This window comes from Brachyistius frenatus, unplaced genomic scaffold, assembly GCF_029030835.1.
Source record: "Brachyistius frenatus isolate BFR_SWC_R1_liver_20210118 unplaced genomic scaffold, ASM2903083v1 Contig_57, whole genome shotgun sequence".
In the NCBI taxonomy this organism is placed as follows: Eukaryota; Metazoa; Chordata; class Actinopteri; family Embiotocidae; genus Brachyistius; species Brachyistius frenatus.
This window is the reverse complement of record NW_027210656.1, coordinates 2,397,539-2,414,696: the sequence shown is the minus strand read 5'-3', so window position 1 is coordinate 2,414,696 and position 17,158 is coordinate 2,397,539. Positions and strand designations below refer to the sequence as shown.

Genomic DNA, 17,158 nt, shown 5'->3' with positions numbered 1-17,158 from the left:
CCTGTGTGTGATTAGCTCTCCCAGCGTGATTTCTGAGACTTAAGAGACAGACAATAAGGCAGAGGCATGGTGATGGAGGCAAATTAAGATATATAATGGAGATAAAGAAAATTAGGGGCACTGCAGATGCTCATTCTCTCAGAACAGCTTTGGCTAGTGCCATGAGAGATGTGCAGATTATCTTAAAAATACATTAACCTGTGCAAGAAAACAGAGATCCTGACAAAAGTTGTTGTAGTTGTAGTCAATTCTTTAACATTAGTATTGAAAGTAAACAGTTTACTGTAGGTTGCTGTGACACCTTTCGGATCATTTTGGTCCAATTCTCCAAAAGACGATGTATTGAAGCACCCTCAAGTCATTTGAGCATCGAGAGGCAGAAAAAACTCTAGCAAACACTTATCTATATAAACTCACCCTAAAGAGAAAGGAAAACCTGGGCATCTCATCTCATTGTTATATAATTAATTTGTATCGACACTTTTTTAGTGTTTCTTCACCAGCCAATGAATTGTTAATTTGTCTCTTTTTGGCTTTGTTTTTGGCTTAAAAAAAGAAACTACAGAGAGCTTCAGAGTGAGTTGTTGATTCTCATTGGAATTGTCTTACATATCAGAAACCTTCTCAAACACTTTTTTCAGTTTTGAAGTTGGTTACTACTCATAATACAACAGTGATGGTAACTTGGTTGTTAATCTAGCTAATATTATTTAAATAGCTACATCGTGATCATTATCATTTCACAAATCAATTGTTCAATCAATCTTGTTGAGACAGCCAAATGGTAAATGAGGTGGAGAGCAACAGTCAGTGTCAATGGCACTCAATGGCACAGAAAGTCTCTGAAATGCAGAGACAAAATGGAGAGGAAGAGAAATGAGAGAGGGATCAGTCAGGGTTGAGCCTTTGCTCTTGGCGAGGTGTGAGTTGATATGTGTCGACAGAAAAGAAACAGAGGCCAGGCACTCCGAAGAGACAAGCCCCATTTGGCCCATGTTCGCCAGCTTTATTCACCACAGCGACTCTAACCTCTGAATCAAACACCTTTTTCTTTACACAATGCACTTCTGCAAAACAACAGTTTAACCGGAAGCGACAAAGCGATCTCACGCATCAGTTTTTGTGTCTTTGTGAAATCCAAGTTCCACCTAATTATGATATCATTTTGCATGGCTAATCTAGTAAAAAAAAATCACCTCTTTTTGAAACGCAAAAACCAAATCTTTGGGTCTTAAAACTCATGCGATAGTGTGTCAAAAGCTGTTAGTGCCGGTAAGTTTGGCAGCATCACTGTGGGGGAATGGTAGTTTGCATGAGAGCGCAGTAGAGTGAGCGGAGATGAGAATCATCTTTCGCACACAATAACCTCAGTGTCAAATCCTTTGGAAAGCACCATATGATTGGACAGCAGCGAGACAAGCAAGAGGGGAGGCGCAAGAAGGGCACAAGACGACAGGAGGACAGAGGGAAAAAGCAGAGAGAGGCCAAGTCACGCTAATCAGACTGAGTACAGCAGGATGGAGGATGAAACAGAAGAGAGAGCAGTAACAGCTAAGACCTAACCACATATGTATGCTTATATTCCAATCCCTCTGTAATGTGATTTACTGCCATATTGATGTCGCTGAGAATCATTCCTCTCATCTGTCAACGTTTTTGTCTCTCCTCATTTCACCTCCTTCATAGTTTTTGATTTGCATAATGTACTGTACGCCTGTGTAGCAATAAATGAATCCCATTCACTGCTACACCGTCTGTCAGTGCAGTTCTTCCCCATTTACTTACAGATGGTAATTTGACACACATTAATTGGGAACAGAGCTTGGGTGCCAAAAAGACACTGCATTTGTTTTATATATATACAGCAACCACCCCTCACCACCACATGCTGTGTTTGCAACCAAATCCAAACCAAGGTTAGTGTTTAATAAAAAAAAATAAAAAAAAGTGATTAATGTGAAAAATTTGTATTCATTTGAGACATTTAATGAATAAATGTGTTTGTTTTTTTTACAAAGTGATATGCTTTAACTACTAAATCTAATTGAGTTTCTGGATTCGGTAATAATTTCATTTAATCCAAACATGAATTCCTAATTTGATGTCCCATAATGGAAATTATGAAAAATATGACTTAAAAAAAAACAAAACAAAAAAACTGCAGAGTTGGATGTGAAACTTTTCAAACAAATGCATCATATTTTATGAAAACCTGTTCATTTGAGTTCCTGAAAAGTATTGAGACTTTTTGGCAATAGTGATATTCACATAGTGCCCATAGGAAATAATCATAGAGAATGCTTTAGCTTCAAGCAGAGACATCAAGAATATCGAACCAGTGATATTTTAAATACCAGATTTGCTCACTGCCTTCCTGCATCTGGATTACAGTAATTGACTTCCAACATCAAACAAAGCGTTCCAATTGAAAGTGCGTCAAGACCACCTCTTTTGTGTGAATCAGGGGGTGCTTGTTGTCGTACACACCCTAGTTTAATCAGGATTTTCTCTTGTTATATGTGTAGCAGCTTCCTCGTTGTATTTGAACACAGTAAGAATACTGATAACATCTTTTGTTCCCCCGATTGCTTGCTGGTTGCAGTAGATACCTTATGCGGTAACAAAATCCATACTTGCGATTTGGTTTTCTGAAGTGAGGAATATAGGTGATTTTTTTTGTTCAACTATTAAAAACTCAAAGCAACTTGATAGCGTATAATATATAAAAATGATGTTACGTAACAACTCTTGCACCTTCTTTGCATTTTCTCCTTTTCTTCTTTTCGCTTCATTCACCCCTTCAATTCCTGTTTCTTTGTCTTTCTTCTCGCAACTCGTATTGGCCTAAGCCTCTCCACCACTCATACAATCAAGTTCCCACCTTCCTGAACCATACAACCCTTTTTCTTCTTCATAGTCTGCTCCTTTCTTCCTCCTCCTCCTCCTCCTCCTCATTCATTTTCCCACTCCCACTCCTCCCTCCTCGTCTCCTCAGCGTGTTGTTTCAGACATGAGCTCATAACGCCTCACCTTCCCTCTGTTGCAGTCTCTCGCTCTGTGTCTCGCGTTGATGACATCGGCGCTCGGGAGTGTTACTGTGGAAACCAAAGTAGTGCACTGCAGGCATGTCACTAATTGCATGATTGCAAAGTGTGTGTGTGTGTGTGTGTGTGTGTGTGTGTGTGTGTGTGTGTGTGTGTGTGTGTGTGTGTGTGTGTGTGTGTGTGTGTGTGTGTCAGAGTTTGTGTTCATGAGAGGTCAGCTGCTGTGATGCGCAGATGCAAAAGGGGTAGATCTAAACATTTTATTTCACACACACACTCACATTGTAGTACACTGTGAGATTTCACTGAGGAGAGGGCAAAAAAATTACATTACGTGCTTCCTTCCTTCCTCCTAAATATTTTTAGATCGCCAGAGAATGTCCATTTTGTGTTTTCTTCACCGACGCCAATTTCAACATATTTTACCATCCCTGCTGTCAACAGACTGCAACAATGGTAAGCATAAGCAACTTTGCAAGGCTAGCAGGCTGAGAGACAGTGTGGCCGCATCCGCTGACTCACACAAAGTTGACACTCACTTCTCTGTCCCTGTTGCTGCAGACTTTATGAAATCTCTCTGTCGCCTTCGGGATGAATCTCTCGTGTGAGGGGTCTGGCATGTCTTTTATCAGCACACTTTGTACTCTCTGGCTTTATCATCCTCTGCTCTGCTGTGCCAGACTGCTAGCACGACAGAGAAATCAAAATAGAGAACAATAAAGAGAAATACAGGGAGGGGAAGAAAAGAGCTGCCGTGTGATTATGATATTTTCTGTTCTTACAGCTGTTCCTCTAGGATCTGGCTCATGTTCAGGTGATCTTTAGAGGTGCACAGGCTTATATAGTTTTGCTTAGTATTTTTTTCCATGTTATATTCAAAGTTGGTTGTTCATGATTTTATTCAAGAAAATGTCTCCCTAAAAACTATTCATCATCACTGAGAAGGTGTGGTGTGACTTTATCTCAGCATCACAGTGAATTTTCTCTCCTCTGTCACTGTGAGCAACAGAGGAGTACATGAATGCAGTATGTATGTTTGTGTGTGTGCATCCATACGTCTCCCCTAACAGGCATCTTATTCACTTGTGCAGAATGTGTCTCATGAAGCCACAGGTTCCTCACAAGTGAGAAAAGCACCCACACCTTTCCTCTCTCTCTTTCCCTCTTCTGCAGTTTACGCTGTAAACCCATCACCTAGACATTAAAGGCAGACACAGAGGGCGAGATATAACTGGTGTGGAAAGCACCAAACACAGGAAGGCAGAATATTGTAGAACTGAGAAGCGACAGCATGCCACTTTCCAATTTACCTCCATTTTTGACCTCTTTAAACCTGCTATGTTCCATGTCCGGACTCTCCTCTGCATCTTAGTTATTTATAAGCTGAAAGGAATATACCTCACATTGCAGTGGAGAATCAGACGGTCTTTGGAAGCCATTTTTTTCTGCTTGATGAAGCTGTTGACTGCAGGGTGTTTTTGTTTGTGTCTGTGTATACAGTAGGTGATTTTTTTAATTTTGCTTCAATGTGGCTCCTTTCCAAATGAGCCCATTATCCAGAACTCATTAAAATGCTGTAATTTGGTGTCAATAAAATGCCATCACTCCCCCTTGAGTGACAATAATAATGTTGGAGAACGTCTCCAGGGTCTATGTGTACTCTGTGTAATCTTGGTGTATCGTCTAATATTCAGTTTGACATCTCAGAGGCTGACATGTAAGGATGTCTCCTACATCACTTTGATGTGCTCAATAAAGGAATATTACCACTGAATAGAAACCAAAACCTTGTTGCTTTGAATCTGGCGCCCCCTGTCAATGATGTTATGTACTACAGATGTAATCACCCATGGGGAACTGAGACGAATCATGCAGAGATATTGAAACATTAGTTCTGTCACAGGATTTTTCATCAGTAGTGTCATACCACTTTTCAAATTTAGCTCAGATTTTACTAACCATCGATTGTCATATGAACACTATGGAGTAACAACATTAATAGGTGAGTGCTTCACTTATTTAGATTAGGATTAGTTGTTAAGATCTTTTACTTTTTATATAGGATAGAAGGATAGAAACACAATTGCCATGTATCTCTACTTATGACCATTTGATGCAGCATCCTGGCTTATATCAAACGGATGCATTATATACATGAATATATCTGTAATTGTGTCTGCAAAGTTTAATTTTGGTCCTGTTATTCACAGCAATTATCACATTTTGATAAGTGAAAAAAGGAGTCACATCTGCACAGCTTATTATTTAGGTGGTAAACTTTAATTGTATCACAGGCTTTTGTTCACCCAGAACATACTCGGAAAACCCAGAAGAGCTTTATAAACCTAACATAGCAGAAACGTTTGATGACAGTAAGTGTACAGCAGCCCACCTCAGGGACCCCAACCCAGTCACTGATAACTGTGTATTAACCATCCTTTATCCTCAGACAGTCGGACGCCACAACCAATCAAGCCATTTCATCTTTCCCCACATCTCCCTGAGACAATTACCTCCAATTTTACTTCAATAACACTCTCCCTTCTCCGTCAGTAAACAATCAAATCACTCTATTGTTGAGGGTAATTGGATCTCTTTAAATCAAATCAGCCATTATGGTCCTGATGAAGCACGCCCTGCTCAGCGGGAGTTAGCGACACATGAGGGAATGGAGCACAGGAATACATTACTGGCTCTGCCTCCCAGGTGGAGATAGCTATATTGGAGTAGTGTAATACAGGTTTATTAGACTGTGCAGTGATCAGCACAAGGCTTGTTTCGCTCCTTGAGGACATGTTCCAGGTGTAGCTCACATTTCAGTGACAGAGAAAGTAGATGTAAGAGGAAAGGGGAGATTGCACTCCAGCATGTAGAGGTGATATCAGTGTCACAGCAGGACTTTAAAGTAGAATGAGTCGCCACCCACTCATAAAAAATCCATCTTAATTTGCGACTCGGCTCTTTTATTTCTTTCCTTCATGTGCAAGTACTTATGATCACTGTGAGGTTACAGGAATAATTGTTCCACAATGTTCCTGGCTTTTTCACTTAGCTTGGCTTCTGGTGGCAGTTCTACATGAGAGATATATTGTGTACTGAGGAGTAATTAAATCCCTGCATTTTAACAAATATTGTCCTCAGCTGGGAAATGTGCACATCAAACGATTAAGCTATGAAATGTGTTGAATTTTGTACCAACATTAGGACAGTGCAGCAACTCCCTCTCATTTATATTCATCTATAATTCATCAATAGGCTTCTTGAAGGCTCTGGGTATCATGGTGTCTGGATGTAGGAAAGAGGCCAGATTTTATTTGGCTAAAGAGGTGTCGGAGCACAGATTTGCTTTAGTTTAGTTGAGTCTTTGCTATTTATTGCTACATAGAGTGTTAATCTTTGTCTATCACAAATATTATGAGCTGCTACAACAACAAAAAACACAACAAAAAAATGACATTGTGAAGATGGGATAAGAAAAGAATTCTTAGTCTTTTTTTTTTTTAAACAATGAATTCACATAAAACAAACAACTTGCAAGAAACATCCCAAAACCAGAACAAACAAATAAAAAACTGAAGCAAACAAATAGAAAGCCAGATAATGAACAATTTCTCTGTTGTGTTGAGATGTGTACTGGTGTGTCTGCACATCAATATGTGTGTGTATTGTCAAGGTGAGGTGTGTGTTAGTCTTTCAGTCATGCTTAGTACTCGGTGATTATCGAGAGGCTGCATCTTCCTCTAACAAGACTTGTCATTAAAAAGCTTGGAAATATAGAGCACATCTCCATTTGATTCTTCAGCTATGAATGAATTTCACGTTGCATTCATTGCAGCTAATGTCTAAGTAGGCTGGATGTTCTATTTCTTTCCTCAGTTTCTCTGTTCTTAAGTTATTATTTGTGTTCACCTTCATCGTCTTTCCTCTCTATGGGTGACTGCTATGCTGTTCCCTCCTTATCTTCCTCTTTCTCCTTTCATATCATTGTCTCCTTTCCACTCTTGCCTCCTGTGGCATGAATGTGATGATTTTACAGAGACTGAGAGAGAAAGGCAATGGACACACCTGTGTACACACTTATTCAAGCTCATTTTCAGCATATGATGATGACATCTGTCTTCAAGCAGAAAATATTTAGACAAACACATTCAGATCTGCCTTTAATGATTTTTCATGCCTTTTCTTTATACTCTTTTGTCATGATTGTTATTACCTGCAGTCAGTCAGTTGATAAATTAGTCCCTCACTTCATCAGTCAGTCAGTCATACACGGAGTCAATTATCAGTCAGTCAGTAAATAAGTCATGCAATAAATAAATAATTCAGTCACTCACTCAGAAATGAGCCAGATCGTTAAAAAAAAGCAAGTCATCAGTACATTTATCAGTTTTCAGTCAGTAAATCAGTCCGGAAATTAGACGGTCTGATTCAAGTCAGTCAAATAATGAGTCTCCCTCTCAGGATGCAGCTTAACTTTGTCTTCACAGCCAAAAGACAATGACCGCTTAACCTCTGCTGAGCCTGCCAGCCTCTGATAACACTCGGCCAATTAACTCACAACTCCAGCCTTGTAGATGGAGTCTTTGCGTGTGTCTGTCTGTGTGCGCGCCTGGGATTTTCCCTGCATGTATGTGAGTGTATATTTTAAGGATCAGTGCGTGTTGTCGTGTGCACTCAAAAGTGTACACAAAAAAAAATGCTTGTTGTGCCTATGACATGTAAAATCATGCACTTGTGTGTGTGTGTGTGTGTGTGTGTGTGTGTGTGTGTGTGTGTGTGTGTGTGTGTGTGTGTGTGTGTGTGTGTGTGTGTGTGTGTGTGTGTGTGTGCGTGTGCACGCGCGCGCGCGCTCTTCTTTATTATTTGAAGGTTGAATGCTGTAATGTAATTTTGTTCTCTTGCTGTTTTCAGCCCTGCCCTCATCACATAGGCTTTTTACACATAATATAAGTGAGGGATTTACCGCCAGGCTTTCAGAGCTCCTCGGATATCACAGTGAGGAATTGGTCGGGCAAAAGTATTCAGCATCTTGTAGAAGTGGGGAAGTTTTGAAAAACAGTCAATAAAGAAAGGAGATGGGAAAGCTAGATATTCGGCTCAAACTTGGTTCTGACTCCATTCTCCAAGTGAAGAAACACATTTCTCTGCCTCAAGGATTTTTCATTCTTAAATGTAGTTTTCACCAAGGCTTAGTAAATGCAAAGTAGCACCATGGGCTGCAGGAGTTTCGATGTCTGATGTAAAGTGGCAGTTATATAAGTATTTGGTAGTTTTGCACTGTAATGTCAAAATGAGTTGTTTAGAAGGGTTATTTCACCACCAGTGAAGAAGCACTCAGTTAAATCCAAAAAGCATTTTATTGCAACTTGAATATGTTGGTCTCAGCTTTCTCTGCTGCCAGAGAGGATGTAATGGTTTGCTTGAAGATGATACAAAAGTGGATTTATCCACTTACACTAGCACTTCCTGTTTGTCATATAATCCAGCACCTGTGTGTTTTTCTAAGGCTTGGAGTGAGACATGACTCACACTGAGAAGCTCTTCGTGTATTGTATTCAAACAGTAAATTTGCAGGCACCGTTTTAAATGACATCCTTTGTCAGTCCCTGCAACACATGTCCCAGAGAGGCAACACTCTTATTTCATCTTATGCAGCTGTTCAGCTGATTGAAGGGTAAGTTTTTGTCTACGTGGGAGCTCATGCCGGTCTTTCTATTGAGTAGACTGTGTTAAAAATTAACCACATTTCAGCTATGGTTCATTATTCAACATTCACCTCTGCGTCCAAATTGATTGTTCTTTCCGTGAAACATGACCTGTGGGTTTTGCTCCAGGAGCTTAAGACGACTCAAGTGTATTGACAGGTTTTATGATGGTTAAGGCATTTCTTACCCTTTGACTACCGCTCATGTTTGATTCATCTCCTCACATCACTTTAGTCAGCACAAACACCTCTTTCCCCTCATCTGTTCAATTCTTCTACGGTCTTCTATTCACATCACCTGTTTGCTCCGATCGCTCCTGATCTCTCCATTACCGGCCTCTCTCTTCTGTCTCACAGGAAACTCCCTGGTGAGTTTCTGAGTAGATGACTCAGAAACACCTCAGAAAAAAACCGCCACTTGTTGACTGATTACAGTCCATACGTCCCTTCTAATATGATGATTCAAAGTGTTATGATTGTGATATTTAAATGAAAATTGTCTCAATACACATAACCGTTGACATTGAAATGTATGTCGACATACTACCAATGTAAAGTGAAACAATCTGTAGATTTTAAATGTGATTGAATGATGTTGTTTCTCAACCCTATCAGATGAAACTAACACCAGCATGTTACTTATTACCTTACTGTGAGGGTGAGCTCACATTACATGTATTTTGGCATCTTCCACCTGTTGCCTTCTTGAACCACACACTCACACCACTTCGTTCCCCTTCTTTTCAAATGTTCTCCCCTCTCACTAGAGTAAGTGGGCCTTCTGTTTGACAGCATCTCCTGTACTTTTTAATTACTCCCTCGCTCTGTTGCTTCGATCTCTCCTACAGCCCATTGTTTGAATGTAAATTTTCTTTTTTTTTCTTTTTTTTTTTCTTTTTCTCACATGCCAGGCTTTTTACCGAAATACCAGGAGTCGCCCCTTTTATTGGATTCTCAGCATGTCTGCATGAGTATTGTGCATCAGAGGATTTTCTCTTAGCCCTTTTAAACTCAAGCTTTATGGAGGTTAAGTATAATTTTTAGGTGGATCGTATGGATTTTAATGCTGTACCTGTCAGTCACAAACACATTTAACATGTATACTTAATCATAATAATCTCTTTGCTGGGTTTATGAACATCAAAGGAAAATATAAACCCTCACCCATACTTTTCTAGACTGCAAATCATAAATTATATGTTCAAGTTGTCAGAGCTCAGGCAAGTAGCCTCTAAATCTTTACCTATTGTTGTTCCATCCAGGGACCGTCCTTTGAACTTCCTTTCAAGCTATATCCATCAAAACTGTGTGTAGAGAATAAAACTCAACCAATGTTTTTTGTCCTTTTCCTTCATTTCCTCCCCACACACCAGGTAAATATGCCATGAGGGATTTGATCCATCGGTTACCAGGCAGCAGTAGCAGCAGCAACAATAATGCCACCAGCAGTGGGACCTCTGGGATCACAGGCCCTCCGAGCAAGGCCATGTCCGACGATACAGTAACTGCCATCTGCTGCGCTCTGCATGAAGTCATCACCAAGAATATGGAGAACGCAAAGGCTCTACGCGATGCGGGTGGCATCGAAAAACTCATCGGCATCGCCCGCAGCAAAGGAGACAAGTGAGTCGGCTAAATTCAAGAACGAGATTCATGTTTGTCCGTGGCAGTCAAATTAAATATGTAGGTATTTCTACCTTCACAAATATCTCTATTGCTGTGTGCTGATAACACTAACCTAGCGGTTCAAACCCAAGGCACCATGCTTTGTATGTCAAATGAAATGAGAAAGAATGTTGATGTTTTGTGCGTCATTGTCCTCATTTCTCCAAGTGACAGCATTGCAGATTTGTATTATAAAAATATTGACCGTTTTATAAGTTATTTGGGATAGTTAATCATTATTTTGCCTATCAAAAGGATTTAAATTGTGGGATGAATTTGCCAACATTGTCCTTGTCTGCCACAAACTCCGTTATTTAAACAACCTTATGAACCAAGAACCCAGCTGCGTCTGCAGTGTCGCTCCTCTGGCATACCATTCGGCTCTGTAGTAAACTGTCTTGGGGAAACCTCACCGTACAAGTGAATTTGTGTAACCTTTGGTGGAGGATGATGTGTTTTTTGCAGACAGCACTGTGGCTCGGGGCATACACTCTGCCAAAACACATTTTCTTCTCCAACCACATGATAGAGAACATAAAAATAAGTCAAAACTTGGAGGTGAATTTTTAAAAGTTATACGTTGTTTAAATGAAACAAACACCTTTAAAAAAAAAAAATACTACTTTTAATACCACATGTCTTAAAGTATTATAAATGGCTGTATCCTTTAAATGCGTTTTCTCAATGAGAATAAAACTGTAACACTTGCAGTCATAGTGGTATTCTGCTGAAGTACATTAGCACCACGGAGTTCATCCTACTACTTAAAACCTCCTTGAAATGCAATTGCATGAGTCCCAAGTTGTGTTCAGCAGAAATCCTCAAAAGGATGGCATCAAAAATCTGTTATGATATTTTATAATAACAGGGCAGATGTACCTGCGCTGTTGTTGAAATGGTTATTAGATTGTAATGGTAATATATGCTTTGAACTTTCCTATATTTAAGCAGGGATAATATCCTGTAACTCTCAACATATTCATCGGTTTCAGATAAATAAAAAAAAAAAGATGTAGTTAATTTAACATGGTACAGCTACATTTGTTTGTTTTGATATAAATATTCCTCAGAGAGGGGGCACAATGCTCCCTAATGATTTACAATGGCTGCCCTAACGCTTAAGAACAACCAGCCATGAATAAATTAGATTAAATCATCTTAAATCCTACAATGCATTAAAAAGGCTGGAAACAAAGCAAAACAGATTGTCGTTATTTTTCTGTGAGATACCTGTCAAGACATCTTCCAGCCCACCCCGTATGGTCAGTAGCAACCAGTGTCTTTATGAGGCCACGCGTCCATCATTCATAACTGCGTCTGCTTTCCCTGTGACCATTCATCCACAAAAACACAGCTGGAGAACAGCAAGGGATATGAAGCCGAAATATAACTCTGTCGCCATGGGAGACCGAGCAGGGTGTTCTGCCTAGCTGCTATGGCAACCAGCAGGTCAGGGGTTGCCATGACACCGGCGTTTTATCAGACGGAGGTCAAATGTTGATTTATCGTTGTGAAGAGAGACTCTGTCTATTTAGGGAACTGTGCTCAAGGGCGCCATTACGGAGAGAGATGAGGTGCTGAAAGAAACCTCCATAAATGCAAATTTCATAGTGAGTGTAGTTATCCACTAATAGCCCACACATCTTCATTTTCTTCGGCTAGGTACACTGAGGATAATGCTCATTATTGGCAGCAGCTTGCTACTTTCACACAATTACACACTTCGATTGGGAAAGTCCTGTTACGGTGCAACTATACAGGAAATAACAAATGTTTATCAACTGAAACAGTCGGAGCTGGAAAAATACAATCAAATGAAAAATGAACCATGTAAATATTCTGTTATAACCTACAGCTTGGACAGAGTAAGTACCAACGCACATCGCCGTGATACAAACTTCATTTTCTAAAGAGTTGTATATCACACCCTGCCTGAAATGTATTGCTGCAGTTGTCACTGAAGTAAAAACTCTGGAATTTATAACATTAATATTTCAGCTTCATATCCCAGTAAACCATGACAGTGAAGCCATGACTCATGATTTAAATGTTTGCAGGTTTGAAGGGTGGCATTACATTTCCTGTGTGATACATTGTGTTTGTAGTGCAATGGTTTACTGTTGATAACTCTTACTGTATTTTTTTCAGACTTTAAAATGTTTTCTTTTGTGTGTGTGTGTAAACTAATTAAACTCAGAGTGAAACCTGTTTCGGATTAAAAAAATTAAAGATTCCTTCTGCTTCCCTCTGTAGCTGTTAGAAGGGCAGGGCTTGATATTTGATTCCTACCAGAGTCATTTTTCAGCTGAGCGGCAGGGATGGGATCATTAGCATGGCAGAGTGGGTCGTTTTAAACTCATCTGAAAAATCTCCATTTTTGCACAAGTGAAATCTTTCTCTGTTGAAAAGAGTAATGGTCGTCTTATTCTTAAATGCATCAAGGGAGCCTCTGGTCTGCACATGTCTCGTGCAGCTGGCAAAGACGTGGGACAGAATAACATGGTTGTCTGAAGGCACTGGATCCAGTAGAAATAACTCTTCCTATTTTTCTATCTCTCTGCAGACACTCAGCAAAGGTGGTAAAGGCAGCCTCTCAAGTCCTCAGCAGCATGTGGCAGTACAGAGACCTGCGCTCCCTCTACAAGAAGGTAGGTGTAGTACAGACCGTGTACCGCTGCTTCTCTGGATGCTGCAGTGTTTGTGTTCTGTTTACAGAACACAGATTTCCTGTCATTCCCTGCTGCATAGTGGACTATTTGGTGCATCCGAAATTATGTTTGCATGCTAGACAACGCTCTCAAAGTTTTACAGGACTTTTTTTTAACTTTGCCTCCTGTTGTCGTTCAAACGCAGCCAACATGATACTTACTAATGTTGTGTATGAGCAAGTGTGGCTGCAAGCTGAAGATATAATCTCTCTCTTCAAGGACACACTCCTTATGTAATAGCTCAACCGTGTGCCTGCTATGAATAGATTATCATAGTTAAATTTGTTGTGTAATTAACATATTTTACATAAAGTCATCCTATAAATATGACATCACAAATTGTGGTGATAATTCTACATTATCCGTAAGCATTATTCTATAAAAGCACAGTTGAGCCCGTCTTCACAGCATCAATTATCATGCTAGAAGCATATAGCAGTCATGCAACTGAGACCTTCCATTAATTTATGAATTATTGCCTTGCAAATCTCTTCTTGTAAGGGTTCTGTAACAGTGCATATGATGTGTACTTTGAATAAATTGTAAAGGCATAAAAAAATAATAAAGAGCATGTCCAGATACAATTGTGTTGTGGAGGAGGAGGAAAAATAAAAAGTGTCGGCAAAAAATAGACAGATATCTAAGTAAGTGGCAGAAGCACATGTATTCATTGTATTAGACATTTAAAACAGCAGCAATTTCTAATGTAATAGTCGTTATTATATGTGGCAGATCAGCCTTGAAATGTTTGTGGATGAACTGCGTTAGAATGACGACTTTTCACTTTTCATTAAAGCAAGTGGGTAGGATGATTCTCTGTACCACAGTTGAATGAGGCGATTATAAAACACACTTCATACACATATGCATTCTGCCTTTTTTTAATTTAGATTCCGAAGGACTGCACGATTTTGCGGACAACTCGGGGACAATAGTTTTGTTGTAACATCGTCACAAATGTACATTTTTACAGACATGTAGAGAGGGTTGCAGATTTGCATATCATAGAGAAGTGGACAAATTGGCTTTGGCAGACGTCTGTACTCTCCAAGTGCCCCTCTGGTTATTAATGGTATTGATTTGATGTTTATGATTGATGGGTGATAGAAATTAAATTGCCATATGGTATATAATTCAGATAGCAGCATTGACAGGGGGCTGGTTCAATTCCACGAGCCTTCGGGAGCTTGACATTGCACACCAGTGGGGTCTACAAATAAGGAAAGATGGAATGAACGTCAGAGTGTGAATTAAATAAAGGTAGATCTCCTTTTGAACAAGCTTCAGTTGATTATATTTATACAGCAGGTATTGGTCTTGGAAACAGTCCAGTGTAGTCTGTGTAGTTTACTACGCCGGTGTGTCTTCATAAATGTACAGTTTATGTGTGCATGTGTTTGTGGAAAACAGATCTGAGGTGTGTATGTGATTTGCAGGTCATTTATTTAGGTTTTGTCTCGGGCCACAGTTCAACGCGTTTCTTGTGATTGTATCTGTGCGTGTGTGTTCTTTTGCCTTGAGGTCAGTTACAACCACATCTAAACAAAAGAATAATGGAGGTCTGCTGGGCATCATCACAACTGAGCAGCAGTGGTAACAGAGGCAGGAAGATCAATAACTTTGTGTTAGTCTCGAGCCTATTGTGCTTTTTTTTTCAGAGCACACAGAGTCACTCTCACACGCACACAAATTCACGACCAGGAAACTGTGCGACTCATTAATATAGTAGTTTGTGTGTAGCTCATGCAGAATGGCACAAACAAACAAAAGGGGAAAAAAACATATAAGGTCAAGAGAAACAATGATACATTTTTATGTCGCTCACAAGAAGACACACTTTGGTTTGTGACGAACACACAAACTCTTTAGAAGCGAGCTTTTTCTTTGTTTAGCTTCTTTTTTCAAATGACAAATTCCTGCACACTTGCAATAAAAAACATTCCCTTCCTTTCAGTAATGAGTGTTGGTGAGTGAATATCTGCCACCAAGGTTATCTGCCTTTCTGCTCATTAAAACTTGAGAGACATATTCAACAAGTTTCAGTGCGCTTTCAGAAAGTTACACATTCCAAGAAGGTGTCCTCGGCTTTGAATGGCTTTCTGTCATCTTTGTATAAAGAGAAAAAAAAGAAGAATGAAGCTGCTGATTAATTTGATCCATTTGTTTGTATGCACAACCGTCTGTGCCACACACACATGTATATTCCAGGATGATACAATGCAACGGCCCTGCAACAAACTATACCTTTCTATAACGCTGTGTGTATAATGTTTAGTTTTAGTTGAATAATTTTCCCTTTTTTTTTTTTTTTATAAGTTTATGGAAGTGTGAAATTTCAATACATTGTACTGCATAGTGAAGTGTCCTTCTCATTTATCCTGACTTATAGACATAATATATATATATTCAGTACCATCAGGTTTTAGTGTGAAATTTAATGTGAAATTGTTGAAAGACATTTAAAAGATCTTCAGGAGATTATTTGAGGACTGCAACGTCATTCAATCTTCTGCTATTATTATTTTTTTTTTCTAATGATAAACTGGGGTTGCACTTTTAATTCCTGTACCTGAACTTAAACATTACCTTTAATTCATAAAATAATCCATTTTGAATAATTATTTTTGTCTGAAATGTGTTTTACACAAAAAGACCATAAAATAACATCTACTTTTTTTTACTCATTAAATATTCCAGAGTCTATGAGTATATATATATATATATATATCGTTTCATAAATGCTCAGTGCAAGATGTCTCATACTTCACTGTTAAGTCCATTCTTAGTGTATGTGCATGGGGGGGCTTCAAATTTCCACATCATACTGGTATAACTTGAATAACACCAGGATTGACTTCCAAATTATTTGTGATGTTACGAATCATGTTTGAGTGCCCGCCTCTTATAATCAGATTTTGAATGAGCACAGAGAAAATGTCCCCTTTCAGCAGACAAATGTGAAAACAGACTTATAGTTTTAAATCATCCTTGGATGATTGTTTTGTCGTGGACTCTGTGTCTAAATCCAAGACATCTGTTTGTTGCGACAGTCATTTCAGGACAGGCTGCCCCATGGCATCAATGTGTCCTCGCCTCCTCCTGACGACTGTGTCGCTCTCTTCATTCGTCATCCTCTCATCCCCTAGTCTTACATAGAGCAGTATCCCCATGTGGCCCATTGGAGCCACATCTGCTTCACACTTCTCTAATCATTGCCACTGGATAGCATTACAGTCGACTGGATGGCATAACACTCCAATGATCCAAGGACAGTGGCTTTACACAACAGGCGAGCCTGACAAAGGTGGCTTCATATTTTGGCATTTTGCACTTCTATTTTTTTTTACTCTGACTCTGATGTAGCAGACAGATATTTAAGCAGCGAGACAACTTGCTTAGGGTTAATGTCACATACAGTAAAATGAGTTTTGCGTCTGTCTCATTTGACACAAAATGTAGAAATTAATCGAGGTGATAAAAAGAAAATCATTAAACGATGTTTCTAACATTATTGAATTGAAACAAGAAATCATCTGCAGTTTGTCCTGTTCATCCACCTCTCGTGATGTTTGAATGATTAACATCTTGCTATCCAGAACAACTTTCATGAAATGTAGCAAAACCAGTCTAAATTCTCTAACTTACTCTTTCTAAGTATTTCAGTTCTTTAAGCTAAACACAGTCACTCTAGAAATGACTTTTAGAGGGTGATAGACAGCCTACTTTACTATTTAGTTCCTAAATTGCATGGTTAGTGACAAAGCAGCCTAATTGTATAACTGTGGAAATTGTTGCGTTAGAGGTTCCACACTTTAACTTTATCACCAGAGTCCAGAGCTCAAAATAAGTGACTTTATTGCTACTATCCCTGCATGACATATTAGGTCATGGGTGTTAGGTGCAGCTAAAATCCTGTTAGCCTCCAATCCAAACGTGGATTAGCATACAATTTAGACGAGAGTGGAGTAGGGTGTCTCGGGCACAGTGTTTGTGAGCAAAAAGCAAAGGGGGAAAAAAGACGCAGCAGCAAAAGAACG

At 39.3% G+C, this 17,158-nt stretch overlaps 1 protein-coding gene across 1 annotated transcript in view; it reads left to right on the top strand.

The window, feature by feature from the left end:
- Window positions 1-17,158, top strand: part of ctnnd2a (catenin (cadherin-associated protein), delta 2a) — a gene marked incomplete at its 5' end in the record, with an annotated part of 127,295 nt that overhangs the window by 95,192 nt on the left and 14,945 nt on the right. Inside the window, 2 exons of the mRNA XM_069705581.1 lie at window positions 10,122-10,371; window positions 12,977-13,061. Of these exons, the coding sequence (XP_069561682.1) occupies window positions 10,122-10,371; window positions 12,977-13,061 (335 nt within the window). The remainder of the gene's footprint in view (window positions 1-10,121; window positions 10,372-12,976; window positions 13,062-17,158) is intronic.